Source organism: Aotus nancymaae, unplaced genomic scaffold, assembly GCF_030222135.1.
Source record: "Aotus nancymaae isolate 86718 unplaced genomic scaffold, 86718_ANA_hifiasm-v0.15.2.pri h1tg000138l, whole genome shotgun sequence".
NCBI lineage: Eukaryota > Metazoa > Chordata > Mammalia > Primates > Aotidae > Aotus > Aotus nancymaae.
Genome location: NW_026988553.1, coordinates 739,955 through 765,647, shown reverse-complemented (window position 1 = coordinate 765,647; position 25,693 = coordinate 739,955). Strand labels below are relative to the sequence as shown.

The 25,693-nt window shown below is 47.2% G+C and overlaps 1 protein-coding gene across 3 annotated transcripts; it reads left to right on the top strand.

Annotated features, from left to right (window-relative positions):
- Positions 1-6,219: 6,219 nt before the first annotated feature.
- Positions 6,220-12,375, top strand: LOC135268094 (melanoma-associated antigen 4-like). 3 transcript variants are annotated; one of them, XM_064371500.1, is made up of 3 exons: positions 6,220-6,303; positions 10,677-10,749; positions 10,825-12,375. In XM_064371500.1, exon 3 carries the CDS (start codon positions 10,890-10,892, stop codon positions 11,835-11,837), a length of 948 nt encoding a protein of 315 aa, XP_064227570.1. In that variant the 5' UTR covers positions 6,220-6,303; positions 10,677-10,749; positions 10,825-10,889; the 3' UTR covers positions 11,838-12,375. The 3 variants fall into 3 exon arrangements, with proteins under 3 accessions (XP_064227570.1, XP_064227569.1, XP_064227571.1); XM_064371499.1 differs by having other exon boundaries at positions 10,432-10,749; XM_064371501.1 differs by lacking the exons at positions 6,220-6,303; positions 10,677-10,749 and adding an exon at positions 6,827-6,839 and having other exon boundaries at positions 10,825-11,837.
- Positions 12,376-25,693: the final 13,318 nt, after the last annotated feature.

The window sequence follows — 25,693 nt, the reverse complement described above, 5'->3', positions numbered from 1 at the left end:
ATTCCAGCAGCTGAGATGCAGTTAGGTGAGTGTTTAACTGGAACCAGATTTGCCATGTAGGTAAGGTTGTTGATGCCGAGTGTCAGGTATGCTGGATTCATTATATCAGTCTCTCTATTATTCTACATGTGTGAGGCTTTCCCTGATAAAAACGATTTTATCAAAGTGAAATGCTAAGTGAAATTATTTTGTAGAAATAAAATAAATAAATGACCAAATTGGTCCAAAAAGGAAACTTGAATTAAACGACACAAACGGAAACTATACAGTATTCAAAGCTCAAGCCACCCTCAAACATTCCAGGTTAGTCAGTTTTGGAGGCTGATTCTACCAAACGATCAGGAAAAACTAACCACCATCTTATCTCAACCCTTCCAAAGCACACAAAATATAGATAATTGTTCAATTCATTCTCCCAGACTAACCCCTCCTGGATTCAAAAACCAGATGAGGACCATCCCCTATTTCCGATGGAAAAAACACATAAAGCAAGCTCTCTTACACAGCAGCAAGTACTTTATGTAAATTATTAAAACATTAAATGTACAAACAACTCTGCCCAAGGAATGAAAATATGATTCAACATTCAAAAACAAAGTTTCATTGCAATTTTTTACACACTAAATAGGTTAGAAAAAAATTGATCACATCAATGGGTATAGGAAAAGCTTTTGAAAGAAATTCAATATGAGTTAATGGTAAAAATATGTAGTTAAACTACATTGACAGAGAACATCCATTTCCTAAAATCAACAGCAAGCGTATTTAAATGTGACAAGTTCAAAGAATTATCATTAAAGGCAGGAACGAGAAGTAGATGTAGGCTATCATCTCTATGTTTTAAATCATCATTGAGAAAAAAGTCAGAGTTATAAGCATCATAATGAATAAGGGGCACGAATGTTGGAAAAACACATAACGTTTAGTGATGACACCCTTATCAGTCTTAAAAATTCAAATAAAAAGGCATGTCGAACATTCAAGTGAATGGGTTTCAGAACCAGGTGTACAACAGATCACTTTGCAAAATCAAAACCTCTGCCACACAATAGCAATAACTTTTAGAATTCATTAATTTCCATTAATTAGAACAATTAATAGAAAATATACCATTTGCAATAGTAACAAAATCCAAGAGTTACCAAAAAAGAAGCCTAAGAAAAATGTGTAAGGTCTTTCTAGAGGAAACTGTCGAAGTTTACTGATAGATCCAGGTAAAAGGAGTTTGAAATAACTAGACGAGCATATCATATTCATTGATGGGGAGCAGAATATTGTAAAAATGTCAATTCTGCTTAAATTATTTGCAATTTAGTGTCTTACCTGTAACTGCCAAAATTACAGTCAAACTTAGGCTGCTGTTCTCTGCTTCCCAGATCAACTCTGGAAAATTATAGAAGAGAAAAAGAAAGAAAAACAACAACGACAATATCAGCCATAAAATCTAAGGAACAAAACAGAGAAAGCCCTGGGTGATAATGAAGACCGTGTTGAACTGGTACTTGTGTTTGGGACGGTGTCGATTGGAAGAGGGTTGGTGGCAGGGATGTTGAAGAGGTCTATAGCCTGCCTAGACGTCAGATGACAGAACGAACAGGATGAACGCTTAAAATTTCTACCTCACTGCATTGCACAATCTGAGGCAACACCTCAAAACACGATGCCAGAAGCCCTAGGGTAACAGCAGGACACCAGGAAAATTGGGTTGGTTAAGGCAGTATGGTTCCGCAGTTCTGCTAATAACAACCTGAAACCAACTTAGTGGGTAAGAATTGGCATGTTTAAATAATCCTTTCAACAGAACATAAACAATGGAATAGAAGTTGAATAGGGTATCAGAGTGAATCATGCATGCTAAGGGTAAGTATTCTTTCACAGAAGTAAATATATATATAGCTACCTACATATATCCTTGGAAAATATGTAAAACATATTTCTCTGAGGAAAAAAGGTTTGCAAAGTCCATCTCTGGCTGGGGAGGAGCCCCGGGGGTAAGGTATGTATATTCTCCCAGAAGTCACTACAATCACAGGTGCTGCAGCCGCCCAGGGAACACCTCGCCTGGTACCCGCAGCCACTCTCTGCAAGGGGTACTGCTGGAGATAAATGCTCAGAGATGAGATAAACAGGTGTCCAACTCATCACTTCAACAAAGAGCTAGGACCCGGGAAGAGGACCCTCTTGAGTGAGGACGGAGGGTCCACCCTCCCCCACGTTGAGAAGCTACAGAATCCAGCTTAGCTCCTCCTGTCAGCCCCAGCAGACCCCAGCGGCCTTGTCGCCCAAGGACACCTCTCCCCCCACTGCCACCTCAGGAGACTTGGAGTCAAAACCATGGTCTGAAGGGAGCAGACACCGTCGGCAGAGAACAGGGGTCCATGCTATGCCAGGAATCAACGTCAGAACTCTGAGGGAGGACTGAGGGGGGGGCACCCCCACCCCAACCCCTACCCCCAGGATCCCTTGTCTCAACCCCACCCCAACTCCTACCCTGGCAGAATCTGATTCCGCCCCTGCTGTCAACCCAGGTGTGATGTCACTGACCCGGATGTGATGTTGTGACTTGTGCGTTGGGGATCAGAGAGACACGAGGTTGTCAGTCTGACCAGAGCAGCTCGAGATGCTCGAAGGGAAGCGGGCACAGGCTCTGTGAGGAGGCAAGGGGGGTGGCAGGCTCTGCCATGCATCAATGTCAGGACCCTAAGAGAGGGTTGAGGGTCCTCCACCCGCATTCCCATCCCCAACCCCATTCCCATTTCCTTCCACACTCCCAACGCCATCCACACCCCATCCTCCAGCAGCACCCGTATCCTCCCCAATCCCCCACCTCCCTCATACCCGCATCCCTCACTCAAAATCCCCATCCCCCCACCACCCTAGGGCAGCATCCAGTTCCACCTCCGCTTTCAACCCAGGGAAGCCCCAGGTGCCCGGATGTGACGCCACTGACTTGCGTATTGGGGGTTAGAGAGAAGTGAGATTTTCCCACTGACTGGCAGCTTGGGATTGGCGGAGGGAAACGGGCCAGGCTCTGTGAGGAGGCAAGGTGAGACGCTGAGGGAGGACTCAGGAGGTCTACACCCCAGATAGACGACCCCAAATAATCCATTACCACTTCTGCTGCCGGCCCTGGGCCAACCGTGGGTGGACTTCTGAGTGGGGAAGGGGCACCACCCCCACTGCCGTTTAAGCCACAGGGGACTCGGGAGTCAGAGTTTGGCGTGGTCGATGCAAGACTGGTGGGGGGAGGCTCTGCCAGCCATCAACCTCAGGATCCTGGGAGAGGGCTGAGCGTCCGCCATTCTCACCCCCATCCCCCATCCCGTTCCCATTCCCATTCCCCACCAGTACCCCGTTCTCTCCAGCCCCCTACCACCCTCCTAACCCCAATTCCCCACCCCAACACCCCCACCCCCATCCACGCAGCATCCGGTTCCACCCCGTCACACACCGGTGCCCGGATGTGACGTCACTGACTTGCGCATTGGCGGGTTAGAGAGAAGCTCGCTTCTTGGTCCGACCAGCGGCTTGGGATTGGCGGAGTGAAACGGGCCAGGCTCTGTGAGGAGGCAAGGTGAGACGCTGAGGGAGGACTCAGGAGGTCTACACCCCAGATAGACGAACCCAAAAAATCCAGCACCACTCCTGCTGCCGGCCCTGGGCCACCCGTGGGTGGACTTCTGAGTGGGGAAGGGGCACCACCCCCACTGCCGTTTAAGCCACAGGGGACTCGGGAGTCAGAGTTTGGCGTGGTCGATGCAAGACTGGTGGGGGGAGGCTCTCAGGCATCAACGTCAGGATCCAGGGAGAGGGCTGAGCATCCGCCATTCTCACCCCCATCCCCCATCCCGTTCCCATTCCCATCCGCCTTCCCATCCCCCACCAGTACCCCATTCTCTCCAGCCCCCTTCCACCCTCATAACCCCAATCCCCCACCCCAACACCCCCACCCCCCACCCCAACACCCCCACCCCCATCCACGCAGCATCCGGTTCCATCCCGTCACACCCAGGTGCCCGGATGTGACGCCACTAACTTGCGCATTGGGGGGTTAGAGAGAGGCTTCTTGGTCCGACCAGCAGCTTGGGATTGGCGGAGGGAAACGGGCCAGGCTCTGTGAGGAGGCAAGGTGAGACGCTGAGGGAGGACTCAGGAGGTCTACACCCCAGATAGATGACCCCAAATAATCCAGCACCACTCCTGCTGCCGGCCCTGGGCCAACCCTGGGTGGACTTCTGAGTGGGGAAGGGGCACCACCCCCACTGCCGATTAAGCCACAGGGGACTCGGGAGTCAGAGTTTGGCGTGGTCGATGCAAGACTGGTGGGGGGAGGCTCTGCCAGCCATCATCGTCAGGATCCCGGGAGAGGGCTGAGCGTCCGCCATTCTCACCCCCATCCCCCATCCCGTACCCATTCCCATCCCCCTTCCCATTCCCCACCAGTACCGCGTTCTCTCCAGCCCCCTTCCACCCTCATGACCCCAATCCCCCACCCCAACACCCCCACCCCCATCCACGCAGCATCCGGTTCCATCCCGTCACACCCAGGTGCCCGGATGTGACGCCACTGACTTGCGCATTGGGGGGTTAGAGAGAAGTGCGCTTCTTGGTCCGACCAGCAGCTTGGGATTGGCGGAGGGGAACGGGCCAGGCTCTGTGAGGAGGCAAGGTGAGACGCTGAGGGAGGACTCAGGAGGTCTACACCCCAGATAGACGACCTCAAATAATCCATTTCCACTCCTGCTGCCGGCCCTGGGCCAACCGTGGGTGGACTTCTGAGTGGGGAAGGGGTGGACTTCTGAGTGAGGAAGAGGCACCACTCCCACTGCCGATTAAGTCACAGGGGAGTCGGGAGTCAGAGTTTGGCGTGATCGATGCAAGACTGGTGGGGGGAGGCTCTGCCAGCCATCAACCTAAGGATCCTAGGAGAGGGCTGAGAGTCCCCCATTCTCATCCCCTTCCCCCACCCCGTTCCCGTTCCCATCCCTCACCAGTACCCGGTTCTCTCCGGCCCCCTACCACCCTCCTAACCCAAATTCCCCACCCCAACACCCCCACCCCAACACCCCCACCCCCATCCACACAGCATCCGGTTCCACCCCGTCACACCCTGGTGCCCGGATGTGACGTCACTGACTTGCGCATTGGGGGGTTAGCGAGAAGTGCGCTTCATGGTCCCACCAGCGGCTTGGGTTTGGCGGAGTGAAACGGGCCAGGCTCTGTGAGGAGGCAAGGTGAGACGCTGAGGGAGGACTCAGGAGGTCTACACCCCAGATAGACGACCTCAAATAATCCATTTCCACTCCTGCTGCCGGCCATGGGCCAACCGTGGGTGGACTTCTGAGTGGGGAAGGGGCACCACCCCCACTGCCGTTTAAGCCACAGGGGAGTCGGGAGTCGGAGTTTGGCGTGGTCGATGCAAGACTAGTGAGGGGAGGCTCTGCCAGGCGTCAAGTCAGGATCCTGGGAGAGGGCTAAGCGTCCGCCCTTCTCATCCCCATCCCCCACCCCGTTCCCATTCCCATCCACCCTCCCATCCCCCACCAGTACCCTATTCTCTCTAGCCCCCTACCACCCTCCTAACCCCGATTCCCGACCCCAACACGCCCACCCCCATCCACGCAGCATCCGGTTCCACCCCATCACACCCAGGTGCCCGGATGTGACGCCACTGACTTGCGCATTGGGGGGGCTTAGAGAGAAGTGCGCTTCTTGGTCCGACCAGCAGCTTGGGAATGGTGGAGGGACACGGGTCAGGCTGTGTAAGGAGGCAAGGTGAGACGCTGAGGGAGGACTCAGGAGGTCTACACCCCAGATAGACGAACCCAAAAAATCCAGCACCACTCCTGCTGCCGGCCCTGGGCCAACCGTGGGTGGACTTCTGAGTGGGGAAGGGGCACCACCCCCACTGCCGTTTAAGCCACAGGGGACTCGGGAGTCAGAGTTTGGCGTGGTCGATGCAAGACTGGTGGGGGGAGGCTCTGCCAGCCATCAACCTCAGGATCCTGGGAGAGGGCTGAGCGTCCGCCATTCTCACCCCCATCCCCCATCCCGTTCCCATTCCCATTCCCCACCAGTACCCCATTCTCTCCAGCCCCCTACCACCCTCCTAACCCCAATTCCCCACCCCAACACCCCCACCCCCATCCACGCAGCATCCGGTTCCACCCCGTCACACCCTGGTGCCCGGATGTGACGTCACTGACTTGCGCATTGGGGGGTTAGAGAGAAGTGCGATTCTTGGTCCGACCAGCAGCTTGGGATTGGCGGAGGGAAACGGGCCAGGCTCTGTGAGGAGGCAAGGTGAGAGGCTGAGGGAGGACTCAGGAGGTCTACACCCCAGATAAACGAACCCAAATAATCCATTACCACTCCTGCTGCCGTCCTGGGCCACCTGTGCACGGACTTCTGAATGGGGAAGGGGCACCACCCCCCACTGCCGATTAAGCCACAGGGGAGTCGGGACTTAGAGTTTGGCGTGGTCGATGCAAGACTGGTGGGGGGAGGCTCTGCCAGCCATCAACATCAGGATCCTGGGAGAGGGCTGAGCGTCCGCCATTCTCACCCCCATCCCCCACCCCATTCCCATTCCCATCCCCCTTCCCATCCCCCACCAGTACCCCATTCTCTCCAGCCCCCTACCACCCTCATAACCCCAATCCCCCACTCCAACACCCCCATCCCCATCCGCACAGCATCCGGTTCCACCCCGTCACACCCTGGTGCCCGGATGTGATGCCCCTGACTTGCGCATTGGGTGGTTAGAAGCACGCTTCTTGGTCCGACCAGCAGGTTCGGATTGGCGGAGGGGAATGGGCCAGGCTCTGTGAGGAGGCAAGGTGAGACGCTAAGGGGGGACGCAGTAGGTGTACACCCCAGATAGAGGACTCCAAATAATCCATTACTACTCCTGATGCTGGCCCTGGGCCACCTGTGCGCGGACTTCTGAGTGGGGAAGAGGCACCACCCCCACTGCCGATTAAGCCACAGGGGAGTCGGGAGTCAGAGTTTGGCGTGGTCAATGCAAGACTGGTGGGGGGAGGCTCTGCCAGCCATCAACCTCAGGATCCCAGGAGAGGGCTGAGTGTCCGCCATTCTCATCCCCATCATCCCCGTTCCCATTCCCATCCACCCTCCCATCCCCCACCAGTACCCCATTCTCTCCAGCCCCCTTCCACCCTGGTAACCCCAATCCGCCACCCCAACACCCCACCCACACCCACATAGCTTCCGGTTCCACCCCGTCACACCCAGGTGCCCAGATGTGATGCCACTGACTTGCGCATTCGGGGTTACAGAGAAGCGCGCTTCTTGGTCTGTCCATCAGCTTGGGATTGGTGGAGGAAAGTGGGCCAGGCTCTGTGAGGAGGCGTGGTGAGACGCTGAGGGAGGACTCAGGTGGTCCCCACCCCAGATAGACGACCCCAAATCATCCAGCACCACTTCTACTGCCCGCCCTGGGACCCTCGTGGGTGGACTTCTCAATGTCGGGGGACCCACCACCACACTGCCTCTTAAGATACAGGGGCCTCTGGAGCCTCAGCTTGGTGTGATCAATGTAAGACTGGTGGGGGCAGACTGCCAGGAATCAATGTCAGGACGTTCGCATTCCCATCCCCCACTCTATTCCCATTCCCATCCCCATGCCCCACCATCACCCCTACCGTCCCCAACTCACCACTCCTGTCATACCGTCATTCTCTGTCCTCATCCCCATCCCTGTGGAATCTGGTTCCACCCCTGCTTTCAACACAGGCAGACCCTGGGTGCCCGCATGTGATGCCACTGACTTGCACTTTGGGGGTTAGAGGGAAGTGAGGTTCTGGGTCTGAGGGGTGGCTTGAGATAGGTGGAGGGAAGCGGGCCCAGGTTCAGTGAAGAGGCAAGATGAGACACTGAGGGAGGACTCAGGACGCGCGCATCCCAGGTAGAGGGTCCCAGCTCTGGATCACCCTTCGAGGGCTGACTTCTCAGGCTGGGCCACCTCCAGCTTCCCACCTCCCTTCTACCTGTACCCCAACACCATCCATGCAAGGGACTCTGGAGTCAGAGTGTGGTGTGGTCTGAGGAGGTGAGGTGAGAGGCTGAGAGAGGTCTCAGGAGGTCCCCTCTCCAGATGGAGGGCCCCAAGTAATCCAGCGCCAACCCTGCTGCCAGTCCTGGACTACCCAGGGGCAGACTTCTCCAACTGAGCTCCCTTCCCCGTCCCCACCACAACGCCTTTGTTTAAGCCACAGGGGACTTTGGAGTCGTGGAGTCAGAGGTGGTTGTGATCAGGGAAGGCCTGGTTAGGAGAGGGCATGGCCCAGGTTGTCAAGAATCAAGGTCAGAAACCTGAGAAGCAACTGAGGTCCCCCAAGATCCCACTCTAACCCCCCACTCCCACAAATCCGCCACTGCCTCGCTGTCCCATTCCCCATCCATTGCGCCTTACCCACACTGGGCTGTCAATCCAGGGAAACCAGCCTTGGTGGGATGTCACACTGTGGGTCAGAGAGTATCGAGGGCATGGTTCTGAAAGGCCAATTGAGATCGGCTGAGGGGAGCGGGCCGAGGCTCTGTGACGAGGCAAGGTGAGACCCAGAGGAAGGACTGAGGAGGCTCCCATCCAGGATACAGGGCCCAAAATAATCTAGTGCAGCCCCTGCTGCCAGCCCTGGACCACCTCTCAGGCTAGGCTGTCCCACTCCCACTGTCACTAAAGCCACAGGGGAATCTGGAGTCAGAGCTTGGTGTGCCACTTAGGAAAGGACAAGGCCCAGGCTCTGCCTGGCACAAAGGTCAGGACCCTGAGAGGGAAATGAGGGCCCTACACCCACACCTCAACCCAACATCCCCACCTTCATTCACATCCCCAGCCCCATCCCCAACTGCATTTTGCAGAATCCATTTTTGCTCCCTTAGTCAACCCCTCGGAGGACTTGGGAATGGCAGTCAGGAACGCGGATCCTGACATCTAGATCCAGGACTAAAGGAGGGAAGGGGCTTGGTATTATGAGCAGAGCCTCAGGGGAGCAGAGGGAGAGCCCTGGCCCTCCTGGGAGATGAGGAAGGCCTCAGGAGACCCAGCACCTAAAGGCAGGGAGCCCTCCCCCCTGCTGTCTGAGAATGAGGTTCCTCCTCTTTCAGCCTTGGGAATCGGAGGGCTGGAGAATCACGTCAGCAAAGGGGTGGGTTCCAGCCCTTCCAGGATCAAGGAAAGGAAGAGGAGGGAGGACTCGGGGGACCTTGGAGTCCAGATCAGTGGGGACCTGAGCCCTGGGAGGTCCTGGGCATGGTAGCAACATGTAGCCTACGCTTCTTTCACCTTGGAGGTCACAGAGAGGAGAGGACTATGGTCTGAGGAGTGGTACTTTAGTCAGCAGAGGGAGGAGTCTCAGGATCTACAGGACTCAAGGTGTGTCCAACTTAGGACTGGGAACACCCTGGCTCAGAAAGAAGGGATCCCACAGAGTCTGGCCGTCCCCTGTTCTTAGCTCAGGAGGGACCAGGGCAGGGATGGCCCTAGGTGCCAAGCTCACTTGTACCACAGGCAGGAAGTTGGGGAACCTTCAGAGAGATGAAGTCTTGGAGTAAAGGGACAATATTTGCTCATCTCAGGGGGTTTGGGGTTTGAGGAAGGGCAGGCCCCATCAGGAGTAAAGATGAGTAATCCACAGGCAGTCATCGGAACCCTCACCCCAGAACCAAAGGGGTCAGCACACAGGGGTGACAGGATATGGCTACTTCTCACTTCTGATTGCAGATTTCAGCTAGATGAGGACTTTGTTCTCAGAGAGTGATTCAGGTCAACACAGGGACCCTTATCTGGTCGACAGACACCGTGGTCCCAGGATCTGCCAAGAGTCCTGGTGAGGAATGTGAGGGAGGATTGAGGGTAGCCCAGGGCCAGAATGCAGGTGGTGACCCCACAGAAATCAGCCCTGCTCCTGTTGTCACTCCAGAGAGCATGGACTTGGCTGTCTGCAGAGGTCCCTCTCTTATCCTGGGATCGCTGATGTCATGGAGGGGGAGGCCTTGCTCTGAGGGGGCTGGACCCAGGTCAGTAGAGGGAGGGTCCCAGGCTCTGCCAGGAATTGAGGTGAAGATCAAGCAGGTGCCTCACCCAGGACACATGGGTTCCAATGAATTTTGATATCTCTTGCTGTCCCTCCTCAGAAGACCTAGGCACATGTGGCTAGATGTGGGACCCCTCGTGTCCTGTTCCCTATCAGGCATGTGAGGTCTTGATCTGAGTTTCTCAAGCCAGCAAAAGAGTGAGATCCAGGCCCTGCCTGGAGAAAGGTGAGGGCCCTGAGTGTGTACAGAGGGGACCATCCACCCCATAAGAGTGGGGACGTCACAGAGTCCGGCCCACCCTCTTGATAGCACTGAGGGACCAGGGCTGTGCTTGCAGTCTGCACCCTAAGGGCCCATGGATTCCTCTCCCAGGAGCTCCAGGAACCAGGCAGTGAGGCCTTGGTCTGAGGCAGTGGCCTCAGGTCACAGAGCAGAGGATGCACAGGCCGTGCCAGCAGTGAATGTTTTCCCCTGAATGCACACCAAGGGTCCCACCTGCCCCAGGACACATGGGACTCCAGAGAGTCCGGTTTCACCCTCCCTACTGTCAGTCCTGTAGGATTGATCTCTGCTGGCTGGCTGTATACCCTGAGGTGCCTTCTCATTTCCTCCTTCAGGTTCTCAGGGGACAGGCCAACCAGGAGGACAGGATTCCCTGGAGGCCCCAGAAGAGCACCGAGGAGAAGATCTGTAAGTAAGCCTTTGTTAGCGTCTCCAAGGTTCGGCTCTCATGTGAGACCTCTCACACGGTTCCTCTCTCCCCAGGCCTGTGGGTCTCCATTGCCCAGCTCCTGCCCACACTCCCGCCTGCTGCCCTGACCAGCGTCATCATGTCCTGTGAGCAGAAAGGTCAGCACGGCAAGCCCGATGAAGATCTTGAGGCCCGAGGAGAGGCCCCGTGCCTGGTGGGCGCGCAGGCTCCCGCTACTGAGGAGCAGGGGGCTGCCGCCTCCTCTACTCTGGTCCCGGTCACACTGGGGGAGGTGCCTGCTGCCGGGTCACCGGCTCATCCCCAGAGTGCTCAGGGAGCCTCCGCCTGCCCCACTACCGTCAACTTCACTCGCTGGAGGCAACCCAGTGAGGGTTCCAGCAGCCAAGAAGAGGAGGGGCCAAGCACCTCTCCTGACCGAGAGTCTGCGTTCCGAGCGGCACTCAGTAATAAGGTGGATGAGCTGGCTCATTTTCTCCTCCTCAAGTATCGAGCCAAGGAGCCGGTCACAAAGGCAGAAATGCTGGACAAGGTCATCACAAAGTACAAGCGGTACTTTCCTTTCATCTTCGGCAAAGCCTCCGAATCCCTGAAGATGATCTTTGGCATCGATGTGAAGGAATTGGACCCCGCCGACCAGTCCTACATCCTCGTCACCTGCCTGGGCCTCTCCTACGACGGCCTAGTGGGTGGTAATCAGATCTGGCCCAAGACAGGCCTCCTGATAATCGTCCTGTGCATGATCGTAATGGAGGGCGACAGCGCCTCTGAGGAGGAAATCTGGGAGGAGCTGAGTGTGATCGAGATGTATGATGGGAAGGAGCACCATGTCTATGGGGAGCCCAGGAAGCTGCTCACCCACGACTGGGTGCAGGAAAACTACCTGGAGTACCGGCAGGTGCCCGGCAGTGATCCCGCACGCTATGAGTTCCTGTGGGGCCCAAGGGCCCTTGCTGAAACCAGCTACGTGAAGGTCCTGGAGCATGTTTTCAAGATCGTTACGAGAGTTCGTACTCCCTACCCATCCCCGCGTGATGCAGCTTCGACAGAGGAGGAAGAGGGAGTCTGAGGGCGAGTTGCAGCCAGGGCAGGGGGAAGGGGGCTGGGCCAGTTCACCTTCCAGGGCCCCGTCCAGCAGCTTCCCCGGCCTCGTGTGCCTTGAGGCCCATTCTCTGAGTAGAGTAGTCAGCGCTCTTAGTAGTGGGTTTCTGTTTCATTGAGCGACTTGGAGATGTATCTGTTTTTTTTTTTTAGAATTGTTCAAATGTTCCTTTAATGGATGGTTCAACTTCAGCATGCAAGTTTATAAATAGTAGTCAACTATATTGCTGTTTATGTAGTTAAGCAGTAAAAGTCTTGTTTTCTATTCAGATTGGGAAATCCATTCTACTTTGTGAATTGGGATATGATAACAGCAGCGGAGTAAGCGTTAAAAATGTGATTGAATTCACAGTAAAATACGTGAGATAAAGAAAAGATACTTAATTCTTGCCTTAGACCTCAGTGTATTCTGTAAAATTCAAAAAATATATATGCATACCTGGATTGCCTTTAGCTTCTTTGTGAATGTAATAGAATTTAAATCTGAATAAACAATTCTCCCTGTTCACTGGCTCATTTCTTCTCTATGCACTGAGTATCTGCTCTGTGGAAGGCCCTGGGTTGGTAGTGGGGATGCTAAAGTAAGCCAGACTCACCCTACCCTTAGGGTGGTGGAGTCTAGGAGCTGAAGGCACATAATCAAGGTGGCGACAAGTCCTCTAAGATGTAGAGGAAAAGTAAGAGAGGGGTGTGGGTGTGGGGCTCCAGGTGAGAGTGGTGGAGTGTAAATGTCCTGTGTGGGGCCTTTTGGGCTTTGGGAAACTACATTTTCTTTTGAGGGAGTTGATTCTAATGAAGCTCGGTGGGTCCAGGGTCAGATTCTCAGAGGGTGAGAGAAAAGCCTGGTTTAGAAAACTGCTCTGAGCAGTTCCTTTTCGACGGTGGATGAACAGAGAGGAGCCTCTACATGGGGCAGGAATGGAAGGTGTCTTGCACTTTTCTCCCGGTGTTGCTGAACACAGTGCATGAGCCAGGTGATGGACACCCATTATTTGCAAGGGTTTTCTGTGAGAGAAGGGTGTGTTTCCCCAGAAGGGAGACCCAGAAACCACTGGCTAGGTGCTTTTCCACCTGGCTGGGAGAAGCAGAAATACTAAAAAGGCGTCCTAATTAGGTTATCTCAAGTGCAGTTTGACCAGTTTTAAGCATGGGCTAGATCTTGGGTGGTAACAGAATGAATGCAAATAGTGGCATGGATGGAAAAGCAGCTAGGAGCAAGGGAAGGAGTTGGTCTTTGACTCAAATTCTAGGAACTTTGAGCTGCAGCTGGCTGGGGAAACCTCCCACACACCTAAATTTTGAAGCATATTCTCTATGAGGCATTTCTTACTGAATTTTATGGACGAGACTTCCTTTTTTGGTTTATTATTCTGTGCCCTATTTAGCTGCTTATTCTCTGATAAGCCCTAGAGAACAACAACAACAAAATCTCAGAACGCTAGGGTCTGGGGTCAAATAATATTAGAAATAACAGCCATTTGCCATTCCTTAAACCTCTAATTTAATTCCAGGCCCTGAGCCAGGTGCTTCGCCTACATGACACACACTCCAACAGTCCTACTAGACAGGGCTTATCACATCTGCTTACAGATGAAGAAGTCAAGGCTCACAGGGCTTGCGAATTGGGACATAATAACGGTATTTCCTGGGTATTCCCAGGATTATGTGGCTAGTAAGGAACAGGGCTGGAACACAGACCCCTGTTCTGAATTCCTTGAAAGCCCATGCGGTTCCCATTTCCACCAGACTCAGACTGACCTCCTGACTTGTACTTCACTTCTCTGCTCAGCACTGCACCATGTCTCAGGTGACAAAAAGAAAGACCTCAAGGTCTTTCTTACTAAAAGCAGGCTTGGAGAAGGTGGCAGTGAGAATCAAACACCATTTGGGCCTGGTGTGCACTGTGTTCCTTGAGAGCTGAGTCTGCCCAGGGCTGGGCATTTCTGTTCAGTCCCAGCACTTTCTGGAACCACAGTGCATTTCCCCTGGTCACTTCCATGTGTCCTGTCTCACTCTGGAACCTTCCCTGCTGATCAGCTTGCTACTGGTCGCCACAGAACAGCCCAGAATCACCTGCTCACCTCCTGACAGGAAGCATTCCTTCTTTCAAAAGTCCTCTGGCTGTCCCATCTCTCACCTAGGAAGTCATATGATATCAACAACCTTTTTGATATAAAATTTCACACAGGGACAGTGACTTTCAGACAACCGTGTGCCACTCTGGTTGTCTTCAACTCAGTCTCCAAGTGTTTTCCAAATGGGTTGAGTAGAGTCTGATTTGCCATATTATCCATCAGTTTTTGGCATGTCACCCTGAAGTTAGAAGGGGTTTGGAACCACCTTGAAACTGGAAATTGGACTTTAACAGGGTGAATTATTTGAATTTCACCTCTGAACACATACACAGGTGAAATGTTTAAAACCAAAGCCTCCCTCGTGGGTATTAGATAGGGGAAATTTTGGAAATCCCAGTGGAACAAACATCTACTTACTGAGGCTGAATTCCTAAATCCCTGGAGTACCCCAGGAGGTGAAAAATGAGTCCTTGGAATACATGTCAGCTCTGATGAAAAAGGAATAATTAAGCAGCCTTCTACTGCCTCTTATCTGCTTAGCTGCCCCACGGGAAAATACTGGCTTTCCGTGTGCCTAGAGGCACCTGACAGGAGTTTAGGCACACGGTGGAATCAAATGGAAGAGAATATTTTCAGCCTACTTAGAGGGAGCTGAATGAGAAGAACTTAGGAACACAAAGAAGGAAATGACAGACACTGAAGTCTACTTGAGGCAGGGAGGGTAGCAGGAGGGAGAGGAGCAGAAAAGATGACTATTGGGTACTGGGCTTAATACCTGGATGATGGAATAATCTGTACAACCAACTCCTGTGACACTCGTTTATCTATGTAACAAACCTTCACATGCACCCCCAAACCTAAAATAAAAGTTAAAAATGTAAAGGGTATTGCAAAGGGAAGCCTTCCTGCTGAGACTTTCGAGATTCTGGGCCAGTTGTGATCCTACATTTGAAAGCATCAGTCACATATTAGGCACTTGAATAAGCTGGACAACTTCTTCAAGGCAAATCTGGCCTTCTCAGAAACTCCTCCTAAAAACGAGGTGGATTGTGTAACGCAAAATTATAGCTTTTTACTGAGCACTTACTATGTAACAGTTTATGGGGGAGACTATGGTAGTCACCCACACCTTGTCTTCCTCTCCTTCCTTGACACATAGGAACAGCACAGTTCACTTGCAGTTAGGAGGAGAAAAGTGAGAATACCTTACTGCTGAAACGTGAACAGAAACATTGTTTGTCACATCCAGGCATGTGAGAGCCAGTGTGCCATTTCCATGCTTTCTCCCTCCTTTAAATGGCAAAAATGGCAGCTTCAGCTTGAAATGATGGAATCACAAGGTGGAAGTAACACGGATCCCCGGGTCATGTGGCGATGGAGAGCCTCTGCCAAACCGCATCAGAACTTAGGTGTGCATAAAATAAACTTCCGTTGTGTCAAGCCATTCAACTTTCAGGGTTTGTCTGTTGTATCAGCTAGCAGTTACTTTAACTGACACAGCTGCTATTTATGTTGTTAGGTGTAAATATTTTTTATTTAAAAGGTAGTAGTTTGTATATTTTTATTGCAAAAATTATAGAAATGTAGTAATTTTAACATTTGCAAAGCTCCTCCATTGTTTAGCCCCCTCCTCAGAGGTCCCCACAATTAACTATCTAGTGTGTATTATGTTAAAGCTGACTCTAGGCTCTTCATTGACACATAAACTATAACAATATATTATTTTTATTTAATATAAGAGAATAATGATGTGGATATTGATCTGCCACTAGTGTTTGTCACTTCATAAAATGGATATGGGCTATTCTCACAACAGTACATATATGCAACTCTTCTGAAACTGCTTTCTATAATTTTAAAGTAGGCATGCACCATAATTAATTAAACTCTTTCTTCCTAATAAACACATACATTGTTTACCGTTTGCTGCATGATGAACTGAATAAAATCAACATCTTTAGATATGAATTTATCGGGCAAACATGAATGTTTTCTTATAAGAAATGTATTGATATGGACATTGGGTTAAAATGAAAAGATGGTAAATAGTGTAACACTTTATAAATATTTTAAAATTTCATTACAAAAAATGCTGTACCAATTCACGTTCTAATAAAAATCACAGACTACTTAAAATTCTGAAAAGTAGACAGGACATTTGTACACTGCTTTGAGAATAATTTGGTCAGACTCAACAGGAGCCAAGGAAGTGGAGCAGAGAGGACAGCCTCAGCCCATGAGGTGCAGTGGGAGGATCCAGGGGAGAGCAATTGCCAGAGTCTATCAGAGAGACCACACGTGAAACCAAGACCACAGAGCCCCAGGCAGGCTGGCACTCAGCACTCTGAATCCAGAGTTCAGCTCGGTGGGATCAGGGACCTGAGGAAAAGAAGGGAGAAGGGAGGAGGGAGAACAGGACAATAAGCAGGAATAGGTTTGGGAAATCTGGCACCATCATCACCAGTTGGAGTGGGTCCTGTGATCTGAATGTGCAGGCCTGTTGGCTGAATGCATCAGCGGCATGCAGAACACCACACCCTCCCTCAGAATTTCCTTCCCTCTGTCAGGAAGAGTATGGCTGGCTTCCTTCATCTTTCTGGGCAAGCTGCCTCTCTCGACCATTCCAGCGGTCCTGTGCAACGTCTCCGGCATTCCAGATCTGGGAGCTGTCTTCATGTCTGCTAGGGGCTGGTGTTTTATCCCTTGGGCACCCTCCACAGAGGCTGGCCTATGTGAACGGGTTGGTGACTGATGAGCGACAGCCTCTTGCCAATGAGCAGTGGAAGATGGCAGTGTGGCTGCATGGAGGGGAAACTGGAGGTGGGGGCAGGCTCTGAACTTCAAATCAGTTATTTCCCATGCCTGGTAATTTCATTCATTCATTCATTTCTTCATCCAGCAAACGCTTATTGAACACATGCTGAGGAAACACCAGTTCAACAAAACAAAGGAAAGTGGCAAGCCCCTTAATTCGTTCTGTGTGGGGTGTGGAGAAGTTGGTGAGGTAGAAAGACATGTGAGCGTTTTAGAAAGTGAGGGACTATGAACTGATGGAGAGAATTGCTATGATCTGACTTCTGAGGTTGTGACTAGGTGATGCTGTTCCTTTAGTCAAGTGTGAGGGTGAAGGAGGAAGAGTTGGTATTCATTTGGTGAGGAAGAGTGTGGAAGGTGAGGTCCATGTGCACTATGTAGTCAGAGAGGTGTTGTAGTGTGTCCAGGTGGTGCTGTGAAGTAGGCAGTAGGAAAAGGGGGGTTTGTCTATCTGGTTGGGGGCCAAGACTGAATATTAGGTTAGCTGCATCATGAGAGGTAATTTGAGGCTGTAGGCTTAGGTAAAATCAAGTGATGATTGTGTAGATACTGGCCTACATGCTACATGATGCCATTCCATTTCTTGCAAACACATTTATTTGGTAACCAAAGTTACGCAAAGCTTAATAAAGGATAGAGGCGTATAGGAGGCTTGAAAGGGAGAGTGAACATTTCCAGAAATCCAAATAGAGAATGTTTTCTAGATATGTGTGTACACATTTGTGTCTATACATACTTGTGTATATATACAAATATATGTATATCTTCATGTATACATGTGTGTATATGTATAAATATATGTATATATTTATGTATATAAACATGTACATTTGTATAAACAAATACATATGCATACATACATTTGTGTGACTATATGTAGTTGCATATATATTTCAGCTGTCTCGTGTTGTATATAGATTTATTTATCACTATTTTCTTTCTTTCTTTCTTTCTTTCTTTCTTTCTTTTTTTGAGACAGTTTCTGATGCCCTGGCTGGAGTGCAATGGCGTGATCTCAGCTCACTGCAACCTCCTCCTCCTGGGTTCAAGAGATTCTCATGCCTCAGACTCCTGAGTAGCTGGCATTACAGGCGTGTGCCACCACACCCGGCTAATTTTTGTATTTTTAGTAGAGACGGGGTTTCATCATGTTGGTCAGGCTGGTCTCAAACTCCCAACCTCAGGTGATCTGCCCACTTTGACCTCCCAAAGTGCTTGGATTTTAGGCATGAGCCACTGTGCCTGGCCAGATTTATATATCATCCATTGTCAATGTCGGATCTGCTACATCATGTTACTTTAAGTGCTCTTGGCATCTGTTGTCCGAGATTAAGTGTATGACTTCCCAGACACTTATCTCCTCTAACGTAGTGTGCTGTTTTTGGCAGCTGGTAGCTCTACAGTAACTAAATAAAGAGTATCATAACAAACAGAACAAGGGGCAAGAAACAATCTGGGGTCCAAGTACCTGGGGGTCAGTACTTCATGATGTATTTTGTATCTAGTTGGTAGAAAGTGGTTGTCAAAATTTTAGATGTGGAAAACCTTATTTCAACAGAAGCCTTCCACAGAACTTCAGTCCATGAACGTGGGGAAGACCGAGCAATGTGGATGAATTGAGGACTCTAATCCCATGGTCCTGTCCACCCAGCACCTTTTCTTCCTTCAGAGCATTGGGCCACCCTGACACCCCTGAGCACTACTAGGGAAGTTCTGTGCAAAAGGCCCTTCCCAGACATGGACTTTCTCATGCCCTCACACAGGCATCTATCTACGTGGATGCCATTCTGTCTACTGCACAGAATTTCAACTTCGTTCCTAGGCACTGCCAAAAACTTGTGACCTCCCAAACTCTCAATTCTCTGGATATGTTGCAATTTCATTTCTGGTTTCCCAAGCTCCTCATTGTGTGCCCCCACTCCATCCCCTGACCTAACCACATAGATACGCACTGTCCTCCTGCTCACTAGTGTATTTTTTATTTTCAGCATGGGACTCACTCCCCTCCCTCCAGTGCACCGTTCTTCTTTGGAATTTGCGTAGGCTCTTCCTTCCTCTTGCCTCCAATCCCTATCTTCACCTTTATTCCTAGACCTGCTTCAAACTCTCTGGGAAAGGGAGTCTTAGTACTGCACCAAATAACACCATGGGCATTTTCACTTTATTTTGAAAGTATTCTCAGATCACATTCAACCATCCTGAATGAGAGTAGAGAGCTTGGTACATTTTACTTATGTATGTTGCCTCTGCTCCCCCAGCACGGCACGTAACACAAAACCCCCTTTACTGATATTCAGATTGCCTAATCTCAACTAAAGTCTATTAAAGATGTATAACTTAATTCCCTTTAAGAACACAAGGTGAAGTGATTCCTATGAGTTCCTTATTTAACAGAGAAGAGTAATTTGGGTGTGGAGTTCACAGATCCCCTCCAGTCATACTGTGTTCACACTTTAAATGATGAGTGGTACTTAAATGCCTGACATATGTAGGCCCACCTGGTTACTGTGCTAGAGCCTTGGGTACAAAAAGGAAGCAAGCTGACCACTGGAATTCAGAAGAGTCAGACACATGAAAACAACAATGTACTTCCATTTCTCCCCTCTTAGCTTTTCATCTATCGTTCAGACACATTTCATTCCTAAAAATGTTATATACTTCACGATACAGTACTTTTTTTGCTTTAAACAGTCATTCTAAAGACATTTACATAATGGAGAAATTATATTATCTATGAAGTTGCCATTCCTGATGCTTTTCATTCCTTTGTGTTTGTCCAGATTTCTATCAGTGTCATTTTCTGCCTACCTGGACGACTTCCTTTACCATTTCCTGTATTGTGCTTCTGTTGGTGATTGATTCTGAAAAATAGTTTATTTCACCTCTGATTTGAAATGTATTTTCACTGGGATGCCAGTGAATGTCAGACATTGTTAATTTTAAATTCACTATTTTTATTTTAGTGCTTTAACGACATTGCTCTGCTCTTCTCTGGCTTTCACTGTTTTTGACAAGAAATATGCTGTTGTCTTTAACTTCATCCCTATGTTGGTAAATACCTTTTTGCCTCTTTCTACTTTTAAGATTTTCCCTTTATCACTGGTTTTAAGCGATTTTATTATGAGGTACTGTACAGTTTTCTTCGTATTTCCTGTTATTGGAATTCTTTTAGTTTCTTGGATCTGTAGATTTATGGTTTTCATCAAATTTGGATAATTTACATTGTTTCTTCAAATGATTTTTATCCTCCATATTGCCTCTCTTTTATGAGGTCTCCAAATGCATCTACATTAGGTCATTTTAAGTTGCCTCATAGCTCACTGATGGTCTACTCATTATTTCCAGTGTTTTTTTTTTTTTCTGTTTACATTCTAGAGTTTCTATCACTGTATCTTCAAGTTCACTGATCTTTTCTTCTTTTATGATTCATCTCCTATTAATCCACAGTGTTTTATTTTTTCGACCCAGACAATATAGTGTTCATATATCAACGATGGTGTAGAGTTTTAAAAATATTGTCTATATCTCTATTTTACCTGTTTAATTTTTCCTCTTATTTCTTGAACATATGTAATTTGGTTTTAATAAAGTGTTTTTATTGTCCTTATCTATGTTACCTGTCTGATTTGTAAGTTAGTGTTATCAATTGATGTTTTTTTGCTATCATTCATCCTACAGTCCTTGTTTTATGAATGCCTGGTAATTCTGATTGGATGCTGGACACTGTGAACTTTACCTTGATGTGTGATGGGTATTTTTGTATGTCTATAAATACATATTCTTGAGATTTGTTCTGGGCCATAGTCACGTTTCTTGGAAATAATATGATTCTTTTGGGTCATGCTTCACTTTTGTTATGTGAGATCAGAGCAGTATTTAGTCTATGGTCAGTATTTCTTCATTATTAAGACACAACCATTTTGAGTACTCTAACCAATGCCCTATCAATTGTGAGGTTCTGCACTTTACCTGTTGGGAATGGGAATTATGCCCAGTTTTCTGTGAGCTCAGAAGATCTCCCTGTGTACCCTTCTCTTTTCTAATATTTTTGCACTGCACGTTCTAGCCACTTTGGCCTTTCTGGGCTGCCCACTCCAGATCCTCAGCCCAAGGATACAATCAGCCTCCTGCTTTGTGCACTACCACTTACCATCTCTCTTCAGGCAATGAGCTGGGGACAATTGTAGGACTTTCCTTTTCTGTTTTTCGTGTATTGAAAATCACTGTGCTTTGTTGCCTATGTTCAATAAATTGAAAAGTGTTGTTTCATATATTTTGTCTGGGTTCTAGCTGTTGTAGGCATATGTATAATTTTGGTCCTTATTGTTTCATCTTGGCCAGAAGCAGAAGCTCTATACTCCAAATTTTAAACCTATCCATGCATGACAGAAATGCCAACATTTCAAACTTACTTAAATTACAAAGCAGGTTTGGAAGACTATGGGACACCCATATGTGTTCTTACAGACTTACATGGAACTGGGAGGATATATAGCAAAATAGCAACAATGTTCTCTTGCTAGGGAAGATGTAATTGATTTATTTATTTTCTTATCTATGCTTTCAATATATTCCAACACATCTGAAACACATGAACTACCTTGATGACTATAAAATATTATAAGTATTTTTAAATGTGATTCAGACTACCAAAAATAAACATATATTCTTTAGTTGCCTTGTGTCCAGTATTTATCAACTTCTTGCTTGATTCTTCTATTCAGCCTCTGATGTGCTTACCATTTTTGTAACCAGAAAGAAACAAATATTTTGAAACACAATTAGTAGGCTATATGTTGTCACCGAGTTTCTTTCACACTTTCAAATACAATGCTACAGAGATAAGAATCTACCTTGTTTTTAAAAGCGTCCCTCTAGAAAAAGTATTAACTTATATTTTTAAAGGAAAATCATATTTATGTTTAAACTATATTCTACATGATATGGTTGAATCAAATATCTATATAAAGGACTGTGTATAGGCAATCTTGGCAGAAGGAATTATTATGGTCATATTCATTACTGTGAATGTTATTTATGTTTCTTCCCTAAGCTCATAATAAACAAATTACGTTTTTTAAAAAGTGCTTCAGGGCCGGGCGTGGTGGCTCAAGCCTGTAATCCCAGCACTTTGGGAGGCCGAGGCGGGTGGATCACGAGGTCAAGAGATCGAGACCATCCTGGTCAACATGTTGAAACCCCGTCTCTACTAAAATACAAAAAATTAGCTGGGCACGGTGGCACGTGCCTGTAATCCCAGCTACTCGGGAGGCTGAGGCAGGAGAATTGCCTGAACCCAGGAGGCGGAGGCTGCGGTGAGCCGAGATCGCGCCATTGCACTCCAGCCTGGGTAACAAGAGCGAAACTCCCTCTCAAAAAAAAAAAAAAAAAGAAAGTGCTTCAGTCATTTCTGTCATTAATGCAAAGCAATGTCTGGAAATGCACTTTTCTTTAAACGTTCCTTTATTTTCGTAAGAATGATGCAAGATTTTAATATTAATGATCAACGATTTTCTTCCCAGATGATTATACATCACAGCCTCTTTAGTTAACAGATGATTGTCTTTCACAAAATCAGTACCATGTAAAAAGAAGTGTAATTTATGATTTTATTAATATTTCTTCTGCACTGGAGGTGTTATGTGCTCATCTCACATATTTACTTTCCGTAGTCACAGTTTCTCCATTTTAATGTTTTCATGCCCACACTGTGGTCTCTCACATTGATATGATTCTGTATTGCTTTCGTGCCTCAGAATTTTCTTGCCACCATCTTGTTTGTTCCTTTTTTCCCTTTTAGAAGAAATGCACGTCCGTTTCCTTCCTGTGAGTACTTGTTTTACTATTTGTTCCATAGCTTTTTTTCTAAAACTCATAAATCTCTGAATTTTAACAAATTATTTTGATCTAAATGTATGTCTATAGATTTTAAGATATAAAATATATATACAGAATTTATTTCTTTGCAATGGGATAATCTCATAGTATTTTTATTTTTTCTTCTTTTAAAATATGGGTTCACATTCTCAAAAAAAATGAAATGAGTAAATACTAGTATCTTTGCCAATACTTTTTCTTGCCAGCATCATTTTATATTCAGCCAGCATCTTTCCCCTTGCAATATAAAAATGGTTTCTTCTTTTTCCATGTTCTCACCTTGTTTACTTTATGTGCTTTTGCTGTATATTTAAATGATTTGTGGGCTACTCCACACCGTTAAATGATTAAACATTACTACTAGGTAATAAGAGACTTATTAATTTTGTGGTTATACTACATGTTCTGTCATTTTTGCCCTTTCTTAAAACTCTTGTATCCCTCACTTTATATGTACAGTTCCCTAGACTTTTAGCTGTGCTCTTTAGCCGTAGCTTGTCAACAATCCTGTTGTAAATATTTATCATTCTGACATTCAGTATTTCAGCTTCTCTGGTCTTTTCAAAGAAACTAGGTTTTGGTTTTATTGATATTAGTCATTGTTTTTCCGATTTTAATTTTATTCGTTTCTACTCCTATCCATATTACCGCCATCTCTCTCGTTGCCGTAGACTTGTTTCACTTTTCTTTTTATGGTTTCTTAAGGGGGAAAGCTTAGATTATTGCTTAGAACCCTGTCTTTCTTTTCAATATGAACATGTGATAATATAAAGTTCCCTTTAAGTATGGCTTTGGCTGAATCTCACAGATTCTTATGTTATAATTTTAATTTAATTTGAAAATATTTTCTAATTTCCCTGAATTGCTTCTTCTGAAACATGGGTTGTAAAAATGTGTTATATAATTAGCAAATATTTGAGGACTTTACAGATCTTTCTTTTGTTATATTATTTAGTTTGATTTCACTATGATTGGAGAACATACTACCCTACCCTGTTTTTGCTGCTATAACAGAGTACCACAGACTGGGTACTTTATAATGAACAGAAATTACTGGATCACAGTTCTGGAGGCTGTAAAGTCCAAGGTTGAGGAGCCCAACATCTGGTAAAGGACTTCTTGTTGTGTCTTCCCATGGCAGAAGGATGAAAAGAAAAAATGCTCTATGTTCATCGCAGCATTATACTGCGGTAGCCAAGATATGGAAACAACTTAGGTGTCCATCAACAAATGGATAGATAAGGAAAAGGTGATACGCACACATACACATGTGCAATGTAATATTACTCACCTTCATTATTGAAGTATATATTTTTCTGGGTATAGAATTCTAAAGCAGCAGCCGTATGTTTTCTGTTCTTTGAACACATCATACTGTTGTATTGTGCCTTCTCTAGTTTCTGTTGTGAATTCAGCTGTCAATCCGATCACTTTTTTTTTGAAGGACGGTAGGCTGAGCAATAGCCTCCCCAAAAGATACCTACCTCCTAATCCCTCTAACCTGATAATATTACCTTATATGACAATCTGTTATATAGGTCTGTATGAGAGAGTGGCAGAAAGAGACTTGACACAGACAAAAGAGAAAAAAGCAATGTGATCACAGAGGCAAAGACTGGAGTGATAGAATGCGGGTTGCCGGCTGGAAGAGGCAAAGAACAGCTTCTGGAGAGAGCGCGACCCTGCTAGATTTTGGCCCAGTGATACTGATTTCAGACTTCTAACCTCCAGAACTGGGAGAGAATAACTTGCTTTTAAGATACCACGGTGGTGGTAGCTTGTTAAAGAAGCCATAGGAAACTAATACCTGATGATAATCTATGGAATATTTGTAGATTATTTGAATAGGTATTTATTCACTTGCTGCCCATCCTTGTGACCATGTATAGAGGCTTTAAACGGTTGTTTTTAAATAGTTTTTACTAGTTTCACTAGGCAGTGGGTCAACAGAATTCCTCATACTGTCATGCAGGAGGAAGATTTCTCCTCTTCAGTTTTTAATTAGCAAAACTCAACAGAGTCCTACTGCCAAAACCCTTTCCCCAGACTTCCCCAAAACTTGTGTGCCTGAAAGCTCTTCCTTCCATGAACTTTTCTCTTTAACTCTTATTTTAGATTCAGGGATACACATGCAGGTTTGTTATATAGGTAAATTGCATGTCACAGGAATTTAGTGTACATATTATTTTGTCACCCAGAATATAGGTAGTTTTTCCATCCTCACCCTCCTCCCACCCTTCACCCTCAAGTAGGTCCTGGTATCTGTTGTTCTCTTCTTTGTATCCATATATAATCCATGCTTAGTTCCCACTTACAAGTGAGAACCTGTAGTATTTGGTTTTCTGTTCCTGTATTACTTAGGATAATGCCCCTAGCTGCATCCACGTTACTGCAAAGGACATGATCTCCTCTCTTTTTAGAGCTACATAGTATTCCATGGTATATATCTACCACATTTTCTTTATCTAGTGTACTATTGATAGACATTTAGGTTCATTCCATATCTTTCCTATTGTGAATAGTGCTTCTATGAACATGCATGTACATGTGTCTTTATGACAGAATAATTTCTGCTCCTTTAGGTACATACCCAACAAAGAGATTGCCAGGTGGAATGATAATTCTGCTTCAAGGTATTTCAGAAACTGCCAAACTGCTTTCTACAGTGGCTTGACTCATTTACATTCCCACCGACAGTGTATAAGCGTTCCCTTTCCCCTGAAAGCTTGGCAGCATCTGTTATTTTTTTAGTTTTAATTAGCAGCCATTCTGACTGGTGTGAGAAGGTATCTCACTGTGGTTTTGATTTGCATTTCTCTAATGATGTATGATGTCGAACATTTTCTCATATTCTTGTTGGCTGCGTGTATGTCTTCTTTTGAAAACTGTTAATGCCCTTTATTCACTTTTTAATGGGGCTGTTTGACTTTTGCTTATACATTTGTTTAAGTTCCTTATAGATTCTGGATTTTAGACCTTTGTTGGATGCATATTTTACAAATGTTTTCTCCTATTCTGTAGGTTGTCTGTTTACTGTGTTGATAGTTTCATTTGCTGC